Source organism: Falco punctatus (assembly GCF_963210335.1).
Source record: "Falco punctatus genome assembly, chromosome: 4".
Classification (NCBI taxonomy): domain Eukaryota; kingdom Metazoa; phylum Chordata; class Aves; order Falconiformes; family Falconidae; genus Falco; species Falco punctatus.
Genome location: NC_137583.1, coordinates 68,707,731 through 68,730,319, shown reverse-complemented (window position 1 = coordinate 68,730,319; position 22,589 = coordinate 68,707,731). Strand labels below are relative to the sequence as shown.

At 39.9% G+C, this 22,589-nt stretch overlaps 1 protein-coding gene across 2 annotated transcripts; it reads right to left on the bottom strand.

Annotated features, from left to right (window-relative positions):
- Nucleotides 1-151: 151 nt before the first annotated feature.
- On the bottom strand, nucleotides 152-22,586 carry MASTL (microtubule associated serine/threonine kinase like). Of its 2 annotated transcripts, none has more exons than XM_080385996.1 (12): nucleotides 19,693-22,586; nucleotides 17,547-17,684; nucleotides 15,966-16,105; nucleotides 15,080-15,168; nucleotides 13,628-13,734; nucleotides 13,199-13,331; nucleotides 12,421-12,593; nucleotides 10,008-11,255; nucleotides 8,043-8,181; nucleotides 4,422-4,535; nucleotides 4,236-4,337; nucleotides 152-1,828 (listed from the first exon to the last, which is right to left on the bottom strand). In XM_080385996.1, exons 1-12 carry the CDS (start codon nucleotides 19,882-19,884, stop codon nucleotides 1,671-1,673), a joined length of 2,733 nt encoding a protein of 910 aa, XP_080242122.1. In that variant the 5' UTR covers nucleotides 19,885-22,586; the 3' UTR covers nucleotides 152-1,670. The 2 variants fall into 2 exon arrangements, with proteins under 2 accessions (XP_080242122.1, XP_080242123.1); XM_080385997.1 differs by lacking the exon at nucleotides 19,693-22,586 and adding an exon at nucleotides 18,428-18,549.
- Nucleotides 22,587-22,589: the final 3 nt, after the last annotated feature.

Genomic DNA, 22,589 nt, shown 5'->3' with positions numbered 1-22,589 from the left:
ACTGAAGGGCAGACACACCTGTATTAGATGAGGCATTTCCCTATTTCTGATCACTGCCTTTGCTGGGGTAGGGGGAAACAGTCAGTTTCTTTGTGTAAAAAAAAACCACCTCCTGCCCCCAGCAGGGTCAAAAAGTATCAGACAAAACAAATAAAGAAGCAAGCAACAGCAAGACCACAGTATTTTATGTATTTACGCAAAAGTGTGCAAAGTAAATTTTTTGAGAGTGTAGTAGAGAGGAAAAGAATACATTTTGCCATAAGAGTAACCATTAGTAAACCTGGTCATGCTGAAACTGGAACCTACAAGCTCAGGAACACACAGCAGCATTTCAAAGTTTCAGCCTCCAAACATTGCACATTGTGTAGGTGCACCTAACAGCAAGTTAGTGGTAACTGTCCAAGACTGCCGTTTCTGTGTAAGTGGGTAGTTACTCGCTTCTATAGTTTTTAGCACACTCCTGTCCAGCTAACAGCAGATGAGCTGTCTCCCAAGATAACCTGGAAGCTACAGGGTTTATACGTAGGTTACGCACGGCAAAGCAAGGTTAGGCCTTCAAGAAACACCACGTAACAGCGAAAAGACTTGCCAAGTGGTATTCCAGAGCTTCTAAGGGTCAGAAACTTTTGCCAACTTACACAGATACTTGTAGTTGATCAGTAATGAGAAGAAACTTTAAATCTTTCAGCTACTACATTGTAGCTTTTTGTGCTTTTGCCTGTTGTATTTGAAGTCAAGCAGTAAGTGGGGCAAAGCCAATGGGATTAACAGTTGACAAGGAATTCCACATTGAATAAATCTAAGATTCACCTTTTTCACAAAACACACAAAAAAAACCCCAAACCCCACAACAAACAAAACCACACCACAGACCCCAACAACATGCATGTGAAATTTAACTCCATATTTGATATGAGCAGGATAAATGCAAGTACATTAAAGAGTATGGGGTATTGCAAGTCTTCAGTGCTAACTGTGCAGAATTTATCACTATACTGCTGTGTTTACATTAAACATTCTGCTTTGTCAGTTGGCCTATTTATTCTACAGAATTTATGATGTTGTATTGCATTACAAAACTATGGTAGAACCACCACAGTTTTCTTTTAGAATAATGTTTTTAAGAGAAGGTTTGACATTTCTCTAAGAAAAAAAACAGTAAGAGAAGTAAGGCATTTCAATGCTGCATTAAATTTTCAATTTTCCACCTCTAATAGAAACGTCAGTTTTGCACAGTAGATACATATTCAAACTGGTCAGAAAAGACTACTCCCAAACAAGACTGCCATCACACTGAACCACCAACAGGTAAGTTGATAATTAGATACAATTAGCATGCATTTATGTCCTTTCCCTGTTACGTTTAACCGGGAAACAACTTCATGCCACCTAACTGGAGTTACTCATTGCTATTAAAAAAAGCCCCATCATTGCCAAGCGTTACTAGCTCTAAGAAATACAACGCTCTGGCCTCTTAGTAAGGTGCAATAAGGTAAAAAGTAACATGAAAGCACTTGTTACCAGCCAAGTTTCATACAGTAGTTTCACTTCAGAATAAAGGATACAATAATAAAAACTGATAGCTTAAAACACACTCTAAATTTACCAAGGAAGTGTTACAGGAGAAGCTGTAAGTGTGCAAAAACATGAAGAAAGTTGACAGCTTGATGCTATAAGCTAAATGCAGACACAGTCAGGTGCTGAGCATTATTCCTAGCTTCAAAGTAAGAGGTATCGGTTTCATCATCTGGCTGAGGTATGAATGGCATAGTTTGATTCTGTAGATTGTCCCAGTCCACACCATGAAAGAGGGGATGATGTTTCAGTTCTGAAACAGAAGTTCATATAAACATTATAAGCTTTCTCTCATCCAAGCCCTATAGTTCCCTTGATATATAACTGTCTGTAGATTGGCTCAAGTGTTGCTCTTCTGGAAATTCACAAGAGTGCAAACTGCAGCTGGGTTTTGATTACCACCAGCCTCAGGGGGATCAAACTGTTGTCACACCAACAGTCCTCCCCTAGCTGGAGAACCTATTCCACACAGCACACATACTGGATCACAGGTCCCCTAGGGGCATTTCTCATGATAGAGTGCCAGAGGAATTTTAAGCATCACTTCACAGTCCACTTCTAATTTTGCCAAAGTTCCATGCTGAAGAGACATCAGAGTCACTCCCACCCTTCTCCACTCCAGGCCACCTGCCTTTTACTAGCTCATGGAGCAGTTGCCCTCTGCTTTGCACAGTCCCCTTTGGCCTACCACCAGAGATGGAAGTCTAAACACCCTTATGATGTAGTTACCACAGACCACCAGATTCTTCTTTTCCAGCCTGAAGGTGGGGTAAGTAACCAGGCTGCAAGACTTCCTGACTCAAGGAGAGATCCCCTGCCCTGTCCACTCTGACCAGAAGGCATCTTTCTGGCACACAGGATCTGACACTTCTGTATAACATGGAAACAGCACTCCCTGATCAAAGTGGAGTCATTCCAAGAGAGCACCTTTTCAGCTGAGTGGGATACAAACTCATGTGTTTATCAGCTGCACCACACACACAGACACAGAAAATCAAAAGCAAGTAGCAAAAATAGGACAGGTAAAAAAACAAAACAAAAATCACATTTAGGAGGTAGGAGTCTGACCAAGCCAAACATGCACTACAAATTTTAATTCTAAGCACATACCACAGGCTTTTAACTGGTGCACAGTAAGATAGTAACATTTATTATTTCTACGTTTCCTGATCAAATAAACTTCAGTTTGGTGGTGTTTTAGTTTAGACGAAAGGCAATAAATAAATCAGAGAGCCTAACTCCTAGCAGCTTCAGCAGGACACTGCACAGATCCACTGTTATGTAGTTCTGCTCTTAGAAGTTCTCACGTAGGGAAAGGTGCGTTCAGTTGAACAGGTTAGCAGACTTAATACTTATTGGGAAAAAACAATGAACATGTCCCGTAGCTGGCAGTCAGCTCCTGCCCGCATCGCTGAAGAGGGGGATAAAAACCAAACCCAAGTACTGGCTACCAGTGTTCTCTGCCACATGCTGCTCTTATCTGGAAGGCCTGAACTCAGAAGTGCAGTACTAGGACACGACATAACTGGGATTTCTCAGTAAGTTAGGCTTCATGCTGGAGAAAGAGTAGAGCATGTGTTTGAGGGCGGGGGGGGGGAGATGATGATAAACAGTGATGGATACTCAATTACAATGAGGAAAACTTAATGGCTGTCCTGAAACCTACTCGTCCAAACTCCAGTTGGGTAAAGATAGCAGATATGGTTAGAGGTCCTGACAAAGAATGAATTTCCAAGAACTTCAGATTGGAAGAATCTATATCACATCATCTAGTTTAAAATTCTGTGCATGACAGGCAATTAGATTTCACCCTAATATCCAGAAATAAAATAACTTGTGTTTAACTAAAATACCTTTGAATTAAGACATTAGATGCTTTTTGGGAGACATTAAAGAGCTACAAAATTCGCTGTTGACATCACGATTTTCATTTCTAACTATGTGTCTTCTCTAATTTGACTTGGCCTGGTTTCAGCTTCTAGCCTTTAGTCTCTTTATGAGTAAGTATTTCCATTACAACTTCCCTCTTTAGTGATTTCTTGGGTAGTTCTCATAAGATTTCTTCCTTTTTCCAGAACAGCTTACTCTAAGCTTCCTACATATTTTTGTTTAAAAAAATGATAATATAGTCACTGTTACAACAGCAGATGTTTTAAGTCCTTCTACAAGGAAACAGACTTTGTATAGTATATATTGTCCAACATGTGTTCCCCTATATATTCAGTAAAGACAAGCTGATTCCTAAGAAAAAAAAAAAAAAAAAAAAAAGAGCTCCTTTGCATTAACTTTTGGAGGCTTCTCTCCCAAACTATAGACTCAAGGTTCCCGAGATCAGCTAGGTGAAAAACCCCAAACACCTGTTACTAAGTTAAATAAGACTAAACTTTGGTATGTCAGATGTCAAACACTAAACATCCATAGCAAAACAACATTAAAGCAAACCAGCTAGTTCAATTCAAAAAACCCCAAAGTTTCCTCATTCAGGAAGGCAAAACCCCACAAGAAATACAGAAAATACTACAACTTCTGAAGCATTCTGGCACTATACATGGAACCTAAATAGGCATTAAAGTTTATTAGTCTAAGTTTCCAGAGAAGGACATCACCACTTCAAAATTTTTAATTAGCTGCAAAGAACACAAGAAAATTTTAATACTAACCCTTCAGTCCAGCTCTCTTAGTACTGTCAATTGTTAGAAGGATATCTATCGCATTTTGGGCATTATCAGACAGCTTCTCTTCACCCTCAGGCCAGGGAATATCTACAAAGATGCAGATGAGTTGGTAACTCAGACCATAAAACAAATGTTGGAAATACAGTTTCCCCAATTACTGAAACAGATTACCTCTTTTCAAAATATTTTGGAAGACTTGTGCTGGTGTTTCATCGTTAAAAGGTGGAATTCCAGCTAGAAACTCAAACAGGCAAACTCCAAGGGCCCACCAGTCTACAGCAGAACCTGTTAAGAGAAATCCAGCCATTACTGTTATTTGCAAACAGTTGAAGATAAGCCACGGAAGAAACTGAAGAGTGTTTAAATCCTGCAAAATTTCTTGGTAGTGAAGGAAGAGACAAAGTAAGTTGTACTTAATAATCATGCAGAGGATTAAAACTATATTAAAGAGCTTTTAAAAGCCAGTCTGCTCCTTAATTTATTACAGGTAATACTAGGGTTTACTAATAAAACCAAGAGGTCCCTTAAGAACAATTTAATTATCAACTCCCATCACAGAGAATCCAGGAGCTAACTTCTCCAAGAGATTGTTTTATGGTAAGAAACAATTGTTAAACAACTGCTCTAGAGCCTTGATGAGTGCTCCATATTGTAACCTGCATCCTTGTCTTGGTTCCTTGAGAAGACTCCAGGAATTAAACTATTGAACTTCATTTGTCTAAATTTATGTCAAAATACTGATAACAGCTTGCAGAGATGAGCCAGCACACAAGAAGCTGGAATTACTTTTCATTACGCTAAAGTTGATTAGGGTAATCTGTAGTTACTACCTATCTCTCCTTTGTTATTAAATAATTTTGGTTTTCCACATTCCAGAAGTTTTTTTTCCACCAAACCCATCTCATTCACCCACTAAAAAACAAGCAAGCAGACACCACTGCATGCATTCTAAGCTTTCTGCATCTTCAGGCCATGCCTACTCCACTATATAAAGAATAGATGCCACACGATGGAAAAAAAAATAATCTTCAGAAGACTGTGTCATTTTCCTTGGCTTTTTTGGCATTGAAAAAAAGAAAAGACACCGCCAAGGTCAGAAAACTAGTGTTGTGAGTCATTTCCAAAGGACTATTGACTTAGTTTAGAGATGCTGAAAACTGAAATGCATAACTAGTAATGTAATGCACTTCTAGCAGCTTTTAACATGAGCACCCCTCCAAGCTAAGCATTTCAAAGTTGTTAAAGGTACTTGGACATTCAGATAAAATATTCCCAGCTTCAGTCAAAGTCTAGTAAGATCACAGCTCTGAACAATGTAGACACACAGGTTTCAGCAGCATTTTTCCCCATCTGATTTAACTATAGATTAACTCCTACTATACACGTGCTAGATCATGTCTATCAATATATGAAGCAAGAAACAGAAGTATCAGGTCTTGAGCATCCGAGCCTTTTTCACCCATACACAAAGTAAATCAAACTGGCTGCATAAAGTAAAAGGAAGCAATGAGAAAAAGTCTCTCTGGTTTGTTTCCTGTTACACAACGTCTTTAAGAATCTGACTTCACTCCTGAAGTAGGCTTACACATGTGATTTCTGACAGCCTACTCATAGTGATACTTATTTATCCTGAATCTTTCGCGGAAGCATCACACATTCTTATACAGAGTGCATATGGGACATATCTTTACATATAGAAACATTGTTCATCCAGAGTTTTCTTGGAAATTGTGATCTAGTTATACTTGGATTGTTCACAGTTATGCTGAATATTCAATTTCTACATAGTATATAGCAAACTCTGAGATCACAGTCCCTGCATCTAAAAAAGCAACGAAGCAAGAACATTACAATTACAGCAAAACCCCCTAACAAATACAAACATTAAATACCAACTATGATTCCCTGAGGCACAGGAATGCCTATTTTTTTTTCTTAAGGTAGTTAACAATAAAGAAAGATGACAATGTTAAATCCAAGATAGAAATAGAAATAAAATATTTCTGTAACGTGATTATAGTTTAGGATTACAACTACATTTATAAGCAATTCAGAAATATTTAACAAGGGAAAGTTTTGAGTTCCAAAGCCAGAAAACCCTGGCTTCACTGAAGGTAATGGGAAATTTGTAATTTATTGATGTAAAACCCAGACTCTTTGCAAGTTATCAATGGAGTCCTGAAAACACTCAATTGCACAGAAGCCACCTTGCAACCAAGTTTCACGTCGTTTAAATAGCATTGCTGATGTCTCCAAACTATTAACCAGTTCTAATGCCTCCCAAAAAAAACAGGATTCCTAAATAGAAGCGCAAACCTACATATGTTTAGTCATTACAGTGAAATAGTGTTGTGGTTTAACCCTAGCTGGTAATTAATTACCATGCAGTGCTTGCTTACTCCCCACTCACCCCAAGGGACAGGGAAGAGAGTTGGAAAAGAATGTAAAATTCAAGGGTTGAGATAAGAACAATTTAATAGTTGAAATAGAATAAAAATGAAAGAACAACAACGATGGCAGTAACACTTATAATGAAAAGGGGAAGGGAAAAATTAAAATCCAGAGGGAAAGGAGGAAAAACATGTGGTGCACAACTACTCACGACCTGCTGACCTGCTGCCCAGCCAGTCCCTGACCAATGACCTGCCCTCCCCAGCCAACCCCCAGGTGTATACACCAGGCACAGCATCCCATGGTACGGAACACCTCTTCGGCTAGCTCTGGTCAGCAGACCTGGCTGTCACCCCTCCCCATTCCTTGTACCCCCCTCCCCCCCCCGGCCTTTTTGCTGGCAAGGCCTGAGGAACTGAGAAGTCTCACATCAAAGCCAAAACACAGCACTGCACTAGCTCCTAAGAAGAAAATTAAGTTCATCCCAGCTGAAACCAGGACAAATGGTGAAATCTCCTTCATGCAGTTTTAGTTAATGTATATTGGCTGCATACAGTAGCATGTTACTGTTCCACAGATAAGCAATCACTGTTTCTCAATGAAGCTCTCATATCTCAGTTTTCCCAAGACTATTAGCTCTAGAAAATAGAAATATACTTTTAAGATGGAAATACAAGATAATTATAAATACAACAAAGGTATCAGGGATACGCTGCATTTATTTTTTGTTAATGGTTCTTAAAGTCAGCAGGAAAATTTCAGACTTTTTGTTATCTCAGTGCTCAAGTTTTGAGCCCAAGAAATTCATGCACTTCAAAGTTGTGCCATTTTATTATATTACTTTGAAGAAAAAGAGTGTACTTGATTGCTACTACTGTCCACTTATATGGAAGATCCTGCCAGAAATATTAAGTGTTTCATGAGGTCACAACTCAGTAACTGATTTGAATGCAGCTTTATAAACTTACCTGGATGCACATAACACTGATATCAATAAACACGGAATGCATTCTAAGAGTAATTGGAGGCTTAATCCTTTGGTACTAAACATCACTAAGCTCCCCTGACCCTAAAGAATCTTTAGGGACACTCAGGATGACAGAGTTGTGATTCCTAACCCACATACAAGTCTCAGGCTACCCAAGCACAGCTTCCAATGCATTAGATTAGCAGCAGGCAAGACTATGCTAGACAGTCAAAACCTTCAGTCATATGAAAAAAGTAAATGGAAAGAGCAGCTGAAGCAAACACAGCCATCTGTGTTGGCAAAAGCTAAGTGCTAAGTGTTTTTAAATAATTCATTTTCATATTACTTAAATGTCTGTAGAGCTCAAAACCCTTCAGGAATATAAATAGGTCACCTTTCAAGTATTTACAGACTTCAAGGTTTGCCTGTCTTACCATGAGGCTTTGTCAAAAGCAGCTCAGGTGCCAAGTAGTCTGGGGTCCCTAGGATGCGTTCACCTTCCACTGGGGCAGCTCCTCTTCTGACACTCTTTGGAGTCCTGTATGGTGTGTCAGCGTCTCCCTGACGAGGAGTCTCAAAAGAAGCAACAAAGATTTTGTGTGTCAAACAAAACCAGCACTTCCATTTCTTTATCTCAACCATCCTGAAGCATTAAAAGTTGATACCTACTCTCAAGAAACTTTTCCCCAAGTTCTTCCTCCAGTATTAAACCCACAAAAACCAAAACCAAATCCAAAACAAGCCCAAATCCAGCCAATCTTAAACTCCGCTTTCATATTCAAATCTGAAAAAGATAGCCTACTAAATACATCAAAATAGCCTTCAATCTTAGCACCAAATTCTTAATATTAGACAATGAAAAGCAAGCACATGTCAAATAACTGTAAAAGAAAAAGGAGAATCCTGGATTTTCTCACATATTGTATACCAGATGTACTCAAAATATTTTAAATGAGCCCTTTATTGTTTAACCTGTATCCTATGGATTACATAATGCCTGCAGATGAAGTTCTGCTCAGGTTAGACTTAGTGACTGTTACAGCTACACAAATCTGAAAGTAATTTGGGGCATTATTTGAAGATAAATATGCAGGCTTGCAAAGAGATCAATAAATTCTCATAGCCAACAGGCTGACTGCAATGAAAGATTTCCTGTTGTGACCTAGAGATACTACTAAATTACCTTGCAGAGACTCTCATTCTTTATTTTTCAATATACCCTTAATTCTCATATATCTGATATAATTTTGTTTCCAACTTCATCTGCAGTACAGCAGAGGTCAATTCATGATGATTATGCCATAAAGGCCACGGAACCCGCTATTAAAATAGAAAACAGGTAGTGAGGTCGCAGTGATGTGATTTTAAAAATAATCACAACAGTATATAAAAAATGTATCCTCCTGTTCAAATCTAAGTTATAAAAACATATAATGCGATCAGTCATTTATTTCTCATGAGATGAGGTGCACGCTACTCTGACTCCGTTTCAGCTGAATACAAGCTAAGTTTAATCAGCAATTAAACTTAGATGAAAAAAACCTAGCAATTCTGACAGAGACATCAGGAAAAAAGGCTTTCCCCAAAACAACATTTTTAATGTCCCCTTTTGGTACACGAAATCATTCAACACACTGCCAGTTGTCAGAAAGCTTTAAGTCCTGCAACTGGTACCTAAGCAACTGGATGAAGGACTTAGAAAAGCTATGCCAAAACAAAACATGAAACACTGACTGAAAAGTATACTTTCACTTTTCTTACATTGGGACTATTTTAGGACAGTGAGATTTTTAGTTACTATCAGAGGGATTAAAAAGGTCAAAGCAAAAACTTCTTAACTTGCAAGCAGCTATTATTACTCTTTACATCAATCACTGTAACATGCTTGTAAATGGTACTTGACAGTACACACTACACCATCACCTTTACCAGGATAAAAAAAAAAATAGCAGGCACAAAAGCAGTTACTAGCAGCTGAACAGCATTTGCAGACTGTCTTGGGAAGGATGCAGGATAAGAAAAAACAATTGAAGACTTCACATTACATCAGGAAACCTGCAGTTACTTAGAGGAAATATGACATCGCACTAAAAGTAGGATGAGACAAAATAGCACAGGCTTTCTTTGCCAGTTCATTGTAACAGCAAAGGATTTGTCAGAGGTGTGGACAGACAATGCATGTTGAGCCAGAGGCAACACAGTGGACATACAGTTATTTCTAAGCTCTTACAGAAATTATAATTTTGGCCACACACATGCTGTAAGTGAAAGCCTGCCAGCAAAGGTCACTTTGACTGACTACCTAAAATTACTTCAATTTTCCCTAAATTACGACTGAAAATTTCAGATCACTAATGTCTAATGCATGCACAAACTTTCCACAATGTCTCTTCACATACCTGATAGGCCCTATACAGTCTTCCTCTTTGTAATGGAGTAATAGCTGTTGGGTAAGAGCCGCTACAAGCAGGTGAAAGATCCATTATATCCAAGGAAGCCATGCTACATGGCTCAGATACATTGGATGTATTAATTGGACTATTATAACTTCGAAAAACAACAGCATTTTTTTTTAAGAGATTCAGTGCTTCTATCATCTTTTCTGAAGAAGATACCATGTCGAAGGAAGTTTCTTTCATGTGCTTTTGGTCATTATCTGTTCCATGATGTAACAGCTTGCAGTCCTGGACAGTGTGTGCTTCCTTTTCATTTTGTGAGGCATCTTGGGACTCCGTTGATGTTATTGCCATGTCTTCTGGTTTTGGTTCCTCAAAGGAGAGGTCTTTAACACTTTTGTCCAAATCCAAAAGCTGCTTTTCTAAATGGCCTTCTGTAACAGCAGTTTCAGGAAACGATGAGTCCAAGTCTGCACGGAGGATTCCTAAAGGATTTTCATTATCAGTGCCTATAGAACTTGAGTTCATATACTCCTCTTTATCACCCTTTTCATAACAGTCTGCATCCAGATCACACATAAGATTTTTGGCTATAACTGGAGTAAGTGATCTTTCTACTGCTTGCTGGTTACCAATAAAACTCTTAACTTTTTCATTGCTTTTGCAGGTGTCACGTAGGTATCCATCATCACAAAGCATTAAGGATTGAATTTCTGTTGTCAAACCTGTCCTTCTGTTTGCTGGAAATTCTGAGATCCGACAGCCACGTTTGTACTCTGCATTGCTTTTTTTAACATAGTTAAGCTCCTGACAAGGACTAGTGTCAACTAATTCAAAGCTTCTTTTTATACCTGGCTTTTCAAAAATTTCTTCCTCTTTGATAAGCTTGACAGGCTCATTCTGCCTTGAAAGTGACTGCTGTCGATTAGAAATTTCTGCTGTTTCATTAGTCAGCTCTCTTTTACTTACGAAGGCTTTTTCTTCCCAAATCTTATTTTCAGAAAGACATTTTCTGACTATGCCTTTCACATCCAGTGTGGTCACAGGAGTATCTGTTATATCAGAACGTTCACTTCCCAGCTTCTGCCTGCTGCCAGAATCATTGCTGCTGATGGGAGAAACGGCAGGCTCCAGCTCTTTTTTCTTTGAAACTTTAATACCTTTGCTATTTGGTAATTCTACATTAGAAAGGAAAGCTGATCCACTGTTACTTGTTTTGCTTGTTGTAGAACATGGTTCACCTTCGCTTTGCTGTAAATGGACAGATTAAATTTGAGTATCAAGAAAATAGGATTACAGTATTATAGAAATGTGTCCCTTAAAATACCTTATTACCACTTCCATGAAGAAGTGTAAATGGGCAAGTGTTACATATTCTTTATAACCACTAGTAGTGACAGATGTGACCCAATAAAATCAAAATTCAAAACTAAGTTCGGTTAATTTGACTTCAATAACATAAAATAAGGTTGCTAGAATACAATAGAAAATGTGGTATTTTTAAATGCCTAAGGATAAAGAAATATAGCAATTAAAGTTGTATTTGTGATCTTATGTTAAGAAGTTAAGCTACAGAAGTTCTCGCTTTCCAAGAAACCCAAACCAAAGAATCCCATCATACTGCCCTGTGGCATATTATACTTCAGAGATGACAAAAGCAAAATCTGACACTACTACTACCTTGGTAACACAATACTAAAAACAAGGCCTTGGGAAATGGACAGATAAAATGAAGAACTATAAATTGCTTTAAACATATGTTTTTATATGTGATCTATATAGGAATCTTAGCAAGGGACTAAATAGCACAGCAGCATTTTCTTTTAGGTCTGTATTTGTACAGAATTTCATTAACAGTTTAAAATAGGAGAAAGTATTTTGTATCAGATATGATTACTGATTTTAGGTTAGTTGATACAAAACCCTTCAGTAATACAAATCTTAAACTTTTTTAGGTTTTAACAGCTAGTAGAAGTTTGAAATGTATTTTATTTATTATTTTTTCCCCAAGTTCAGTCTTTAAAATAAATTCTTTTGCCTGCATGCTGAGCTAGTAATACTATGGTGATAAGGCCAGCTTCCAAAGAGCCAGTGCTCCCAGCATTGCCCACCTTGTGAACGGGGCTAACCAGTGCCATCCAGTAGAAGCCTTCTCTTTCACTCCTTTGCTGCAGGCTAAATGACATTTGCTTTACCTGTTACGTTGCACAGAACTACTATTTGTTTGAAGAAAAAAAATAATAATAGTTTTACCTAAAACTCTTACTCAGAAAGGATTACAACCCCTGCTCCTTCTCCTGTAGGAAGGGCTTCTCTACACTTGAAATAACTGGGGGAAGTAGAAGAGATCTGCAACAGTGCATATACAAGTACAAGCTAATTTTAATTTATAGTGGGAAGATGAAACAGTCCTGACCTCTACATCTTTCTCCCACTTTGGGCTGCTGCAGTATTCTGAGTCTATACTGGACAGGTATGGGTGTGACTGACTACTGGCACTGGAGGTACCAAACCTTCTTCTTGACTGAAGCAGAGTAGGAGTTAAGCTTCTCATTGGCATCACAGGAGTTAATTGAGAAGTATCAAGATCTTGAGAGGAAAAAGAAATAAATAATTCAAATGTTGATACAAATAGGCAACATACGTTAACCAGCTTCACACTATAGCAAGCTTTCACATCAAAGGAAGTTATGGAAACCTATACATATGACTATATACTATATGACATCATAATCTCTCGTCATCTTTCCTGCATAGTCAATTCACTCATTTTTTGGAGTAGAATTTAAAAATTCTGCCAAGCATTTAAAAGCAATGTGAACATTGGCACCATAGTAGCCTTCTTTCTCACTTCAGGTTAGAAATGAGAAAACAGCAAGATAAATCAATGTAAACGAAGGCACATATTGCTATATTAAATAATTTTCAATTAAAGTATGCCAAGAACTGATTCCATAAAATCTTAAAGGGTCATTTTGAAATCAGTGGTTGTGCATGAAAAAAATTAAATCAAAATATGACATATGTAGTGTAAGTGAAGACATGTCAGACCTTAACTACTGGAGAAATGGTAGACAACAAGACACTGACAGAAGCTCACCTTTTATCAAGTGAGTCCAAGCTACTCGCATAAAATTAAAAGACCACAACCTTACAGTCATAGTACTATGCAGTGCAAGGCTTGGTATACTCACATGTTTTGAATAATTTAGTTGAAAGAGGGGTATTTTCCTTTTGGACCACAGGCAAGGGAGAAACCACTCCGTACTGACTGTCAGATGATTGACTCGAATCGAGCCCTGGCATTTTCATTCCAACAGGAGTATACTATCAAGCAGGAGGAAGCATAGTTAAAACATCCAGGATTGAGATTCTTTATTACATTTGCATTGGAGCTCAGCCATGTCCATTTACTAAATTTTCTGAAACACAACTGACACTCAGCAGTTTGAAATACAGTCCAAGGTAATCACTTCAGAACTTCAAGGTACTGGAAAAATATAAATCATCATTCTACAGGCTGGCAGAAGAGTGCAAGAATAGCCTTATAACTCCTATTATTACATTTATGATAGTAAGTAAACAAAGAACTAAGTACTTCAAAGACAGTGAAGATTACTTACAAAACCCAGAGAACTGATGAGAGACAACAATTGTCCTGGAGTACGTGAGTAGTCTTGTTTTGGCTTTGCCATTGATGGTGTGGTAAGGATATCCATCATATTTATCTCTATGAACAGACAAAGAAATATTAATCAGGTCAGGTTTTCCTTCTGCTATTAAATAAGCAAAATTACAGGTATTTACTTAAGTCTTATCAAGAAGGGGAAAATTTAGTCACATACTGAACAAATACACAAAAGAAGCCACCAAGCCCAAGTGAAGATATATCCATACATTCTTATTAAAACACAAGCTATTTCTTCCTGTACATCCATCATAAAGTTACAGCTTATAAATACAGAAACTGTGGAAGTCCAGTTTCTTTCCAGCATAGCATGTTGGAAGCGTTACATTTTCTAACTTAATACCAGCTTTGGTTTTCAGGTAGCAATTCCAGCCTGCGGCCTGGGGGCTAAGGTGGTAAATTTGATTCAAAGCCTGACTTGTCTTCCAGCGACATCTCAAAAAAGCTACAGACCAATTTTTCATAGCTGAAAATTTAACCTTAGATGCCATTTTTTGCTCACTAGAGGTAAGTAGGCTTATTGGTTACATATTGTGTTCAACTAGACACAATAATCAGTCTCATTAGAACTTACCAATTAAAGTAGTACATTATAGAAAATACAGTATACTTCGGATTTTCCTCTATACTCTTAAAATCATGAATCAGAAACTCCAGAGACAACTCTGAATTTCTACATTTTTTTAACTATCTAGAAAGGATGTACCTACCAGCAGCTGTCTCAAAAAACTGAACTGATGCAGTGCAGCATTCGTTTGGCCGATACTGCTAAGGGGTTGGAGGTACAAACTAGTTCAGGAACTGCCTATTCACCTTAAGACCTGCAGCCTATTACATGTGCCACACAGTCATTTGACTATTCAGCTATATTTCCTGCTACTTGAAAATGGTATGTGGATATGCTGAAAGCACTGATTTATAATCTTCCGTTGGGGATTCACCACCTCCTCCCTCTCATTAATGACTGTAAGGTACCAGTTCTAGTTGGAAATTAATATATACAAGAACAGAGAAACATGAACTGAAGGACAGAAATAGCCAGAGAAACACCGAAAAAAGCCAGAATTATTCATTCACCCTTTGAATTCTCTTAGTGAATTTCATAGAAAAAAATTAAGTCCATACCCCTCAAGAGAAGTGGCTAGAAAATTGTATTTAATACACCCTTGTCCCAAACATTTTGGCTTCTCAAGTGCAATGCATACAGCAGACCCTTTACTAGCCTGTACCTTATTCAGTACTTACCTACTAGAAATCAGATATTAGTGCAACATTTTGACTTATTTAATTGGAAGCTGCCCTCTACAGGGATGTAAAGCATTCAAGAATATGGGACTGACACAGAAACAGATTTTAATACAACCAAAAGCATACAGACAACTCTTACCTCTGTTCAGGGTAACTCTGGAAAGCCCAAAGTCTGTCAGCTTTATATGGCCCTGATTCGAAATGAGCATATTGTCTGGCTTCAGGTCCCTGAAGACATGAATATAGGTGCAGTCAGCAAAAAGACAACTGAGCAGTACTAAAAAAAGTTAACTGACCAGAAACACTCAAAACAAAACATTGATTATAGCTGTTTCTCAGTAACATCTCTTGGCCAGTAGAAGATACCAATTAGAGGAATACACCAAACCAATTAAACATATCTAGCACTAGATATTGTACAAACATCTCATGTCTCGTAAAACCACTCAGTATGTCACAAGAGCTGCATATTTCGTGTTTCAGCAGGTTTAACGAGTGTTCTTCATGGTTACTAGCATCATGTTTACCTAATGTGTAGCTCCTACACATGACAAGCAAACCTCTACTAAGTTTTCCTGTGTTCTCTGTAGCACTACTGAATACAGCAAAGAACTCTCACTACAGGGGGAGCATTAGAGTAGCCAATATCCTTTTGTCCTACAGCTGCATGCTTGTAGTATCCAGAGCGTTCCTGAACTAACTGATATAAAAGCCACAGGAAGGAGACCTAGAAGGCAGCATAGCTGCTAATACACCACTGTACTGGGGGAAGAGCATGCAAGCAGGGTAAAAGTCTATACTTGTCTGCCTAACATATATGGACAGATTTGATTTTAGGTCTTGGTTTTTGACATTGCTGCAATGTACATGTGCAAAAACAACTTCTAGAAGCTCTAGCAAGTGAGGTAGCTGTTACTATGAAATGGTGATTAGCTATGTGTGAGTGAAAAAATTAAAAACCCAAACTACCAAACAGTTACCTGTAAGGAGAAAAAAAAAAAAAAAAAAAAAAAGGTAGGTTTTACCTGTGGATTATCCCATGCCTGTGAAGATAGTCAAGAGCCAATGCTGCTTCGGAAATATACTTAACAGCCATTTCTTCATCAAAATATCCATAAATATGGAGAAGAGATTTGACATCTCCACCAATAAGGTATTCCATCACCTGCCAATGAAGAGTTTGATATTTAACATTTTAACATGTTTCAATGTGAAAATATAAAATACCTTTCACCCCTAGGAAAACACAATTTCAAAGAGCAGAAGCTGACAGAAGCTTCCTTGTGTGAACTTCATTTCCCACGCAATACTTTTCACTTGAGTAAAATAATTAAAGCTTCAGATGACAGAGGACATGAAATATTTTCTTTTCATAGACCACCTACTTATATTATTGGCCTAGTCTGCTTTCTGTAGTCAGCTCTCTAATAACTACTGTAGCCAGCTTTCTAATTACCTTCTGATAGATTTCTATATTACAGAAAAAATACTGCAAAGCACTTCTGTGAAACTCACGACCTGAAGCCAATGACCACTGGTATTTTGATATGTACAGAACAGGTATCTCAATGACTTTTTTTTGCAAGTATTTATACACAATATTAAATTCAGACCTGGGTCTTGTGAATTAAGTGCAAATTTCCAGAAATTTATACAGAGAGCTACTGTGCATTTAAGACACAAAAAAGAATGTTTAAAAAAATACATACATCCGAAAACAATCCTCATGTTCTTATGGTGCATGACACATTCAAGATATGAGTCATCAGGGTTTCAGATGCTCCTTCCTCAATTCCAAGAATGAGTTTATGGGGTTTTGGTCAATAAATCTCAGCACTACTTAGATTCCAACGTACAACACTATTCCTCATATTGACTCTAGCATCTCCTTTACAAATCCTTCACCCTGAACTCCTCTACTCCACACAGCAGTCAGAGATTCCAGGAAAATAAGCCTTCCTTTACACTAAAAATGCATTGTAGGAGTGCATAGCAACCTCACCTCAGAATTTAATCAAGCTGTACACTAAGTGTGCATACAGCAAAGCAAACAAGTTAAGCTAGACCCTTTGTATACAGTCTTAATTCATACCACCTATGTGTGGAGGTAGTATATAAAACTATATTCCAATCCTACTGTTCTCCATAGTGCTCCACGTAGACTAGCACTTAGTTTTGCCACTCAGTTATCTTCTTGTCATCTAGGCCAACCACCATAACAAATTTTCTAGACCAACTACCATAACGAATCTTGAACACAGGCAACAAGTAAAAAAGATTGTCTCTAAATGAGCCACGGGATATCTTTCAGTCACTTCTATTCTGCTTAAACAGAATAGTTTGTTTTGTTTCCCCCAAGATTTCTACATATGCCTCAAACAGATTAGCTATTAGAAAAAACTCTTCTGTAGAAAAAGCGAACACGGGCGCAAAGATCTCAAAGGTACAAGGGGAAGAGAAATTCCACTTGTTCAACCATTCTGAGAAACAAGAAAGTAAGTGGCTAAGGAATACCACTCACTACCATAAAAATATGTTTTCAGAATACAGTTCTGCACTCCATTTTCAATGCTATCATAAAACAGCACAGCCATTTATTTACTCACTAAATAGATGTTATTAGCTGACTGAAGCGAGTAGTATAAGTGCACAATGAAAGGGCTTTTACTGAGGGCCAACGCATCTCTCTCTGCCTGGACCTGATGAACCATGTTTTTGTTGATCATGTCTGCTTTTTTCATCACCTGAAAAACAAAACAAAATCAAGTAGATAAACATTCTTTTCTTTGTTCAACCCACAGTTCTCTGGTAATTCTTTACTTCAAACTTGCATACACATATACATATACAACAAAGCTATAACTTCATATACAGAATTTCAAATCACAGGTTAAGGGAACCTTTTCTTGTTGCTCTTCTTTTAGTTGTTCTGCATGGAAATTACACTACCAATTTTTAGTGCAATTGTACACACTGGAAAATGAATGTTTAAGCTGTACACAAAATTAAGCTGCCCTGATTGATTCTCTTATCCATAGTACAAAACTCTGAACCAGGAGAGAGTGTTCAACACTTTGATACACACTTGCTGACCAAGTGTTTTCATCTCTTCGGACACTGAGCTATTACGGCCTGAGGACTGAAAACAGAATGCAACAGTAAGCCATCCCATCTTGGTATCCTCAAGTACAAGGCTGCAACTACTGCAGCCTCTAATTCTTAACTTTGCAGAGAAAGCAAGTGAGTTTTTGCTCAATTTTAAATTTATGATCTGTAATCAAGCACCCAACAAATATTTGCTTCCTTGTGAAGAAGCCTCAAAGACATGCCACTCACAGCGAAGAAATAAGCTTAACTGTGACTGAGGCTCTCATTACTGTATTGAATTACTCCACTATATGCTGATGCCCACTCTACTAATTTTGAATAGATGATGCAAAATACCACAGCTCATTGGTATTTCGGCAAGCATTGGAAGTTTGCTCACCTTCAACACCTTTGGTCCATATATGCATGGTGATAGTAAAGCAAGTTTAATTTACCCATTCTCTGTGCAACACAACTGTAAAAAATCGAGTCCACAGCTGCCACCATCATTCAATGACAGAACTCGATAACATAAGAATAGCAAGACATAAGAAGTGTAATTTGATACTGTTTATGTAAGTGATGACCTTAACCGTAAAAATGTTTAGCATATCTTAAATTCAGTAGCTGGAATAATCCATAATTCTCGCTCCAATCAACATAAAGAATTCACACAAAAAAATTTAGGTCACAATACTTTCAGTAAACTTGTACAACATACTAAAGCAACACAACTGAAGCACTCTATATGCAGCACCTAAACTGTAGGATTAGTTTCCACACCTACCATCACTATTATCAGCGTTGATACCAAAAAAATTCCAAGACATACACAGAATGCATAAAACTGCACTTTCAATAAGTGGTGACCTTAACTGTACAAATATTTAGCATGTGAAATGTTGCAGGTAATAAGAATCCCTAAACTTCACTGCAATAGGGATTTAGACAAAAGGATTTACACAAAAGCTTTCACCTCAAAATGCTTATAATAAAATCATGTAGACATATATACTTCAGTGACATCTCTTTTGCATGACTTCTTACATTTCCTTTTGTGTACTATGCAGCTGTAATTCCTTTAGTGTAAAGCCAAGCTCGCATAAGCCACCTGTAAAGTTTTTACTGACAAGCCTAGCTTTTAGCTTTTCGTGCATCAACATAAAAAAATGCAAGATTTTAAGTGCTTACTCAGCCAAAATCCTTTTTAAAATTTGCTCTCTTTACCCATTCAGAGGCAGACTTATCACTCATGAACGTGGGAATGCCCCTCCCAGTGGCACGACAACTGAATGTGTCAATTATAACAAGTTCTTACTCATTTATATACCATTCAATTATAACAAGTGTTTACAAGCACGAAACAAAGAGCACCGTGGCGCTTTGGAGGGCTTTGGGCAGTACACTTAACGTACTCCTAAAAGCATTTGCTGTTGCCAGATGCCTGCTAGCCAAGGGCTCCAGGCGAGCAGGAGCGTGAAGCGAGAGCTAACACAGCCGTAAGGACAAGCGTCCCGCAGGCCGGCGGGCAGGGCCGGAGCCCTCCGGGTGGGAACCTCTCTCCCCGCGGGACGTGGCTCTCCCACACGGGGGTACAGGAAGGCGGAGGCCGGCAGCGGCGCGGCCGCGGGCAGCGAGAGGCGCCAAGGCCTGCAGGCCCCTCACCTTGACAGCGTAGAGCCTCCCCGCCTTGCGGCCCAGGTACACCTTCCCGAAGGCGCCGCGGCTGATGGGCTTCACGATGGTGAACTCCTCGATGGAGGGGGGCCGGGGGACCTCGATGCGCCTCGGGCCGACAGCAGCAGCGGCCTCCCCCTCCTCCGGCTGCGCCCCGGCAACCAGCTCCAGCGGCCCCATGTCGCGCCGCAGCCCCGGCTCCCGCGCCGATTCAAAGCGGCGCCCGCCCCGCCCCGCGCCGTTACCGGCCAACGGGCGGGCGCGCGGCAGGCGGGCGGTATTCTCGCAAGACCCGCGGCGCGGCGCCCGCCGAGAGGAGGCGGCAATGGCGGCTGGAGCGGGGAGGCGGCGAGCGGGGGCGGGGAGGGGCGCACGGCCCCGCCCTCCGGTACGGCCGTGGGCGCTGCTGCCGGCAGCCGCCTCGCTGGCGCGTCCCTGTAACGCTGGCGCGCTTGGCGTGCCGCCCGCGGAGCGCGCCTGCCGCTGGTGCCGCTTGTGCGGCGGTGGGAGCCGTGATGCCGCCCCCCCCCCTCCCCGCCTCCGGTCTCGGCTCTGCGCCCCGGGCAGGCCGCGGTCAGGTTTTGCTGATGACCAGCAGAAACTGAACGTTGATTATGGACACCGAGAAGCTGAATAAAGTTGGTTGCAACGTGACCTTCGAGGGCAGTGCCAGCATCACCGGTGGGTTCAGGTCACTGTCCGGCTAAGCCACCTTCCCTCGTTACAGCCTACCCGGCTCCATCAGCAGATACCCCCGCTGTGGTTATTGTGTGTGGCAAGTTAAAACGGCACACATACGGTCTGGTGGCTTTTTTGTTTGTCTTTTTTTTAAAAAAAGCACTCGTGAGAAACTGTCAAAGCTTTGACTAGTAACCACTCAATTTGTCATCCAGGTTTCTAATTCAGGAGTAGGTTGATACTCGCTACTGATGGAAGAATTACTTTAAAAATGAAAAAAAAAGGGGGGAAAGCAAATGTTGTGAAAAACAGAATTACAAACAGTTAAACGAGGCCTTGGGAGAAGGTACGCGCCCATAAATATGTCAAGCTGGGGCAAGACAAACAAGATAAGCTCAAAGAGAACCAGATGGTTAATGAGACTAAACAGAAAATTATGGGAACTATGTATGAGCTATCCTAATTAGCATAATAAAAGAACCACCCTCGATTAAAGAAAGCCCCCTCCCCACAGGACAGGTGTGGTGAAAACCAAGAATGCTGCACCTGTAAATGGCGATAGGGCTTGTGAGAACCAGTGAGAATTAACTGTGACTAAACTCCATAGTGAACAATTGTTCAAAGTGGATAAAAAGTTCTGCTGTGTGGAGAGGTGTGCTGGCTTTCTGGAGTTACCACCCAGCACCCACCTCTGCAGAGACATGCAATAAACAAGTGTCTCTGTGTGGTTGATTCTTGCACAGTGAGTGAAGAAGCCAGGTTTGGTATAACACTGTGAGCAGGTAGAGTGTCCTCTCATTGTCACGGGAAGCTTGAAGGTGTAGGAATAAAACAGAAGTCTATGTGAGACATAAAGGAACTGGAAGGTAATACTTACTTAGAAAGAAACACCTAATTTTGGCCCCACATACTCATTTTCTCATATGCTTCACTCACATTTTCTCACACTCCCAAGTTCCAAGAGCCAAGCGTCCAAATAGCGTAGCCAGGGTGGCTTGTGTGCAACAGTACGTGACCTGTCCAGTACATACTGTCGCTGTTGAGTCCTTACTGTCTCTTGATGTCCTCTGGCTTAGTGATGACAAACTGCTTTCTGGGCAGGTCTTTTATGATCAAGAGAATAATGCGATCTGTTGCTTCCCTCCAATTCTTGATTACTTCCACCCTCCTTTAATCTTAGGCAGGTTTGCTACCCATTTTGTTTGTTTCCTTATTTTGGGTATCTCCATGGCTATGTTCTGCCTTCCTGTTGTGACAGCAGGGACAAGGGTGGCATTTACAGCGTGCTCTGACCTTGTTATCCTCCTGTTCCCAGAGCACAGGCATTCTTACAAATCATCTGTGATAGTGCCTTATCAGAGCACAGGCCTTCAGCTGTCAGTTTACACAGGAGGATCCTCAGCATTTTATCTGTTTTACTGCTCTGGTCATTCTTTTAACCCTTGCCTTACTGCTTGTATGTTGCTTTCACATATACACTGCTGTTCATAATTCATTCACGCCAATCTTAATTTTTCTGTTGCAGTCTCCATGTCAGCAAACAGCTACCTCTGTGGTGGTCAGTGCACAACTATGGGTCTCTCAACACAGTAGATGAGTCTCATCAGGCCCTTGTTTTACTTTAAAATACATCACTTGTCTGACACTGCACGGGGAGGCCTTGCTTGTACTTGTGAAGGCATGCTGCTGCCCCACAGATCCCAGCAATAGATGCAATTTAATGAGCAAACGTAGAAAACATGTTTAAATCAGCTGTCTAGAATGGTATTAAATACAATTTACCATTAGCTGTATTTGTCATTTAACATGGCAGCATTAGTTTAGCTGTGTTTTGTCAGCAGCAGTTTCAGCAGAGGGGCCCAGCTGAGAGCAGGAATCTGTTTTGGTGACATCACACGCTGATGTCACGTTGTGCCAGTTATGAAACTGCTGCCAGGCAGCGCGAGTTCTGCTGCAGCCTGAGCGCGTCTAAGGGAGGACCTACAGCTTCGTGGGGTGGATCCAAGGAAACATGCATCACCTTTTAGCTTTTTGTTGTTGTTGTTGAGGGAGGTTTCTGCCACTTGGGCTAGCTGAGCTGCATGACTGTCATCATCAGAGTGCTAGTGGGAAACAGAAGACATGCACGAAGGCAGGGGGAGGCAGCACCGTGGCTGCGCTTACCCCAGTCAGTGTAAGTTGCTGTGGCACTTGGAGTGAGGAAACAA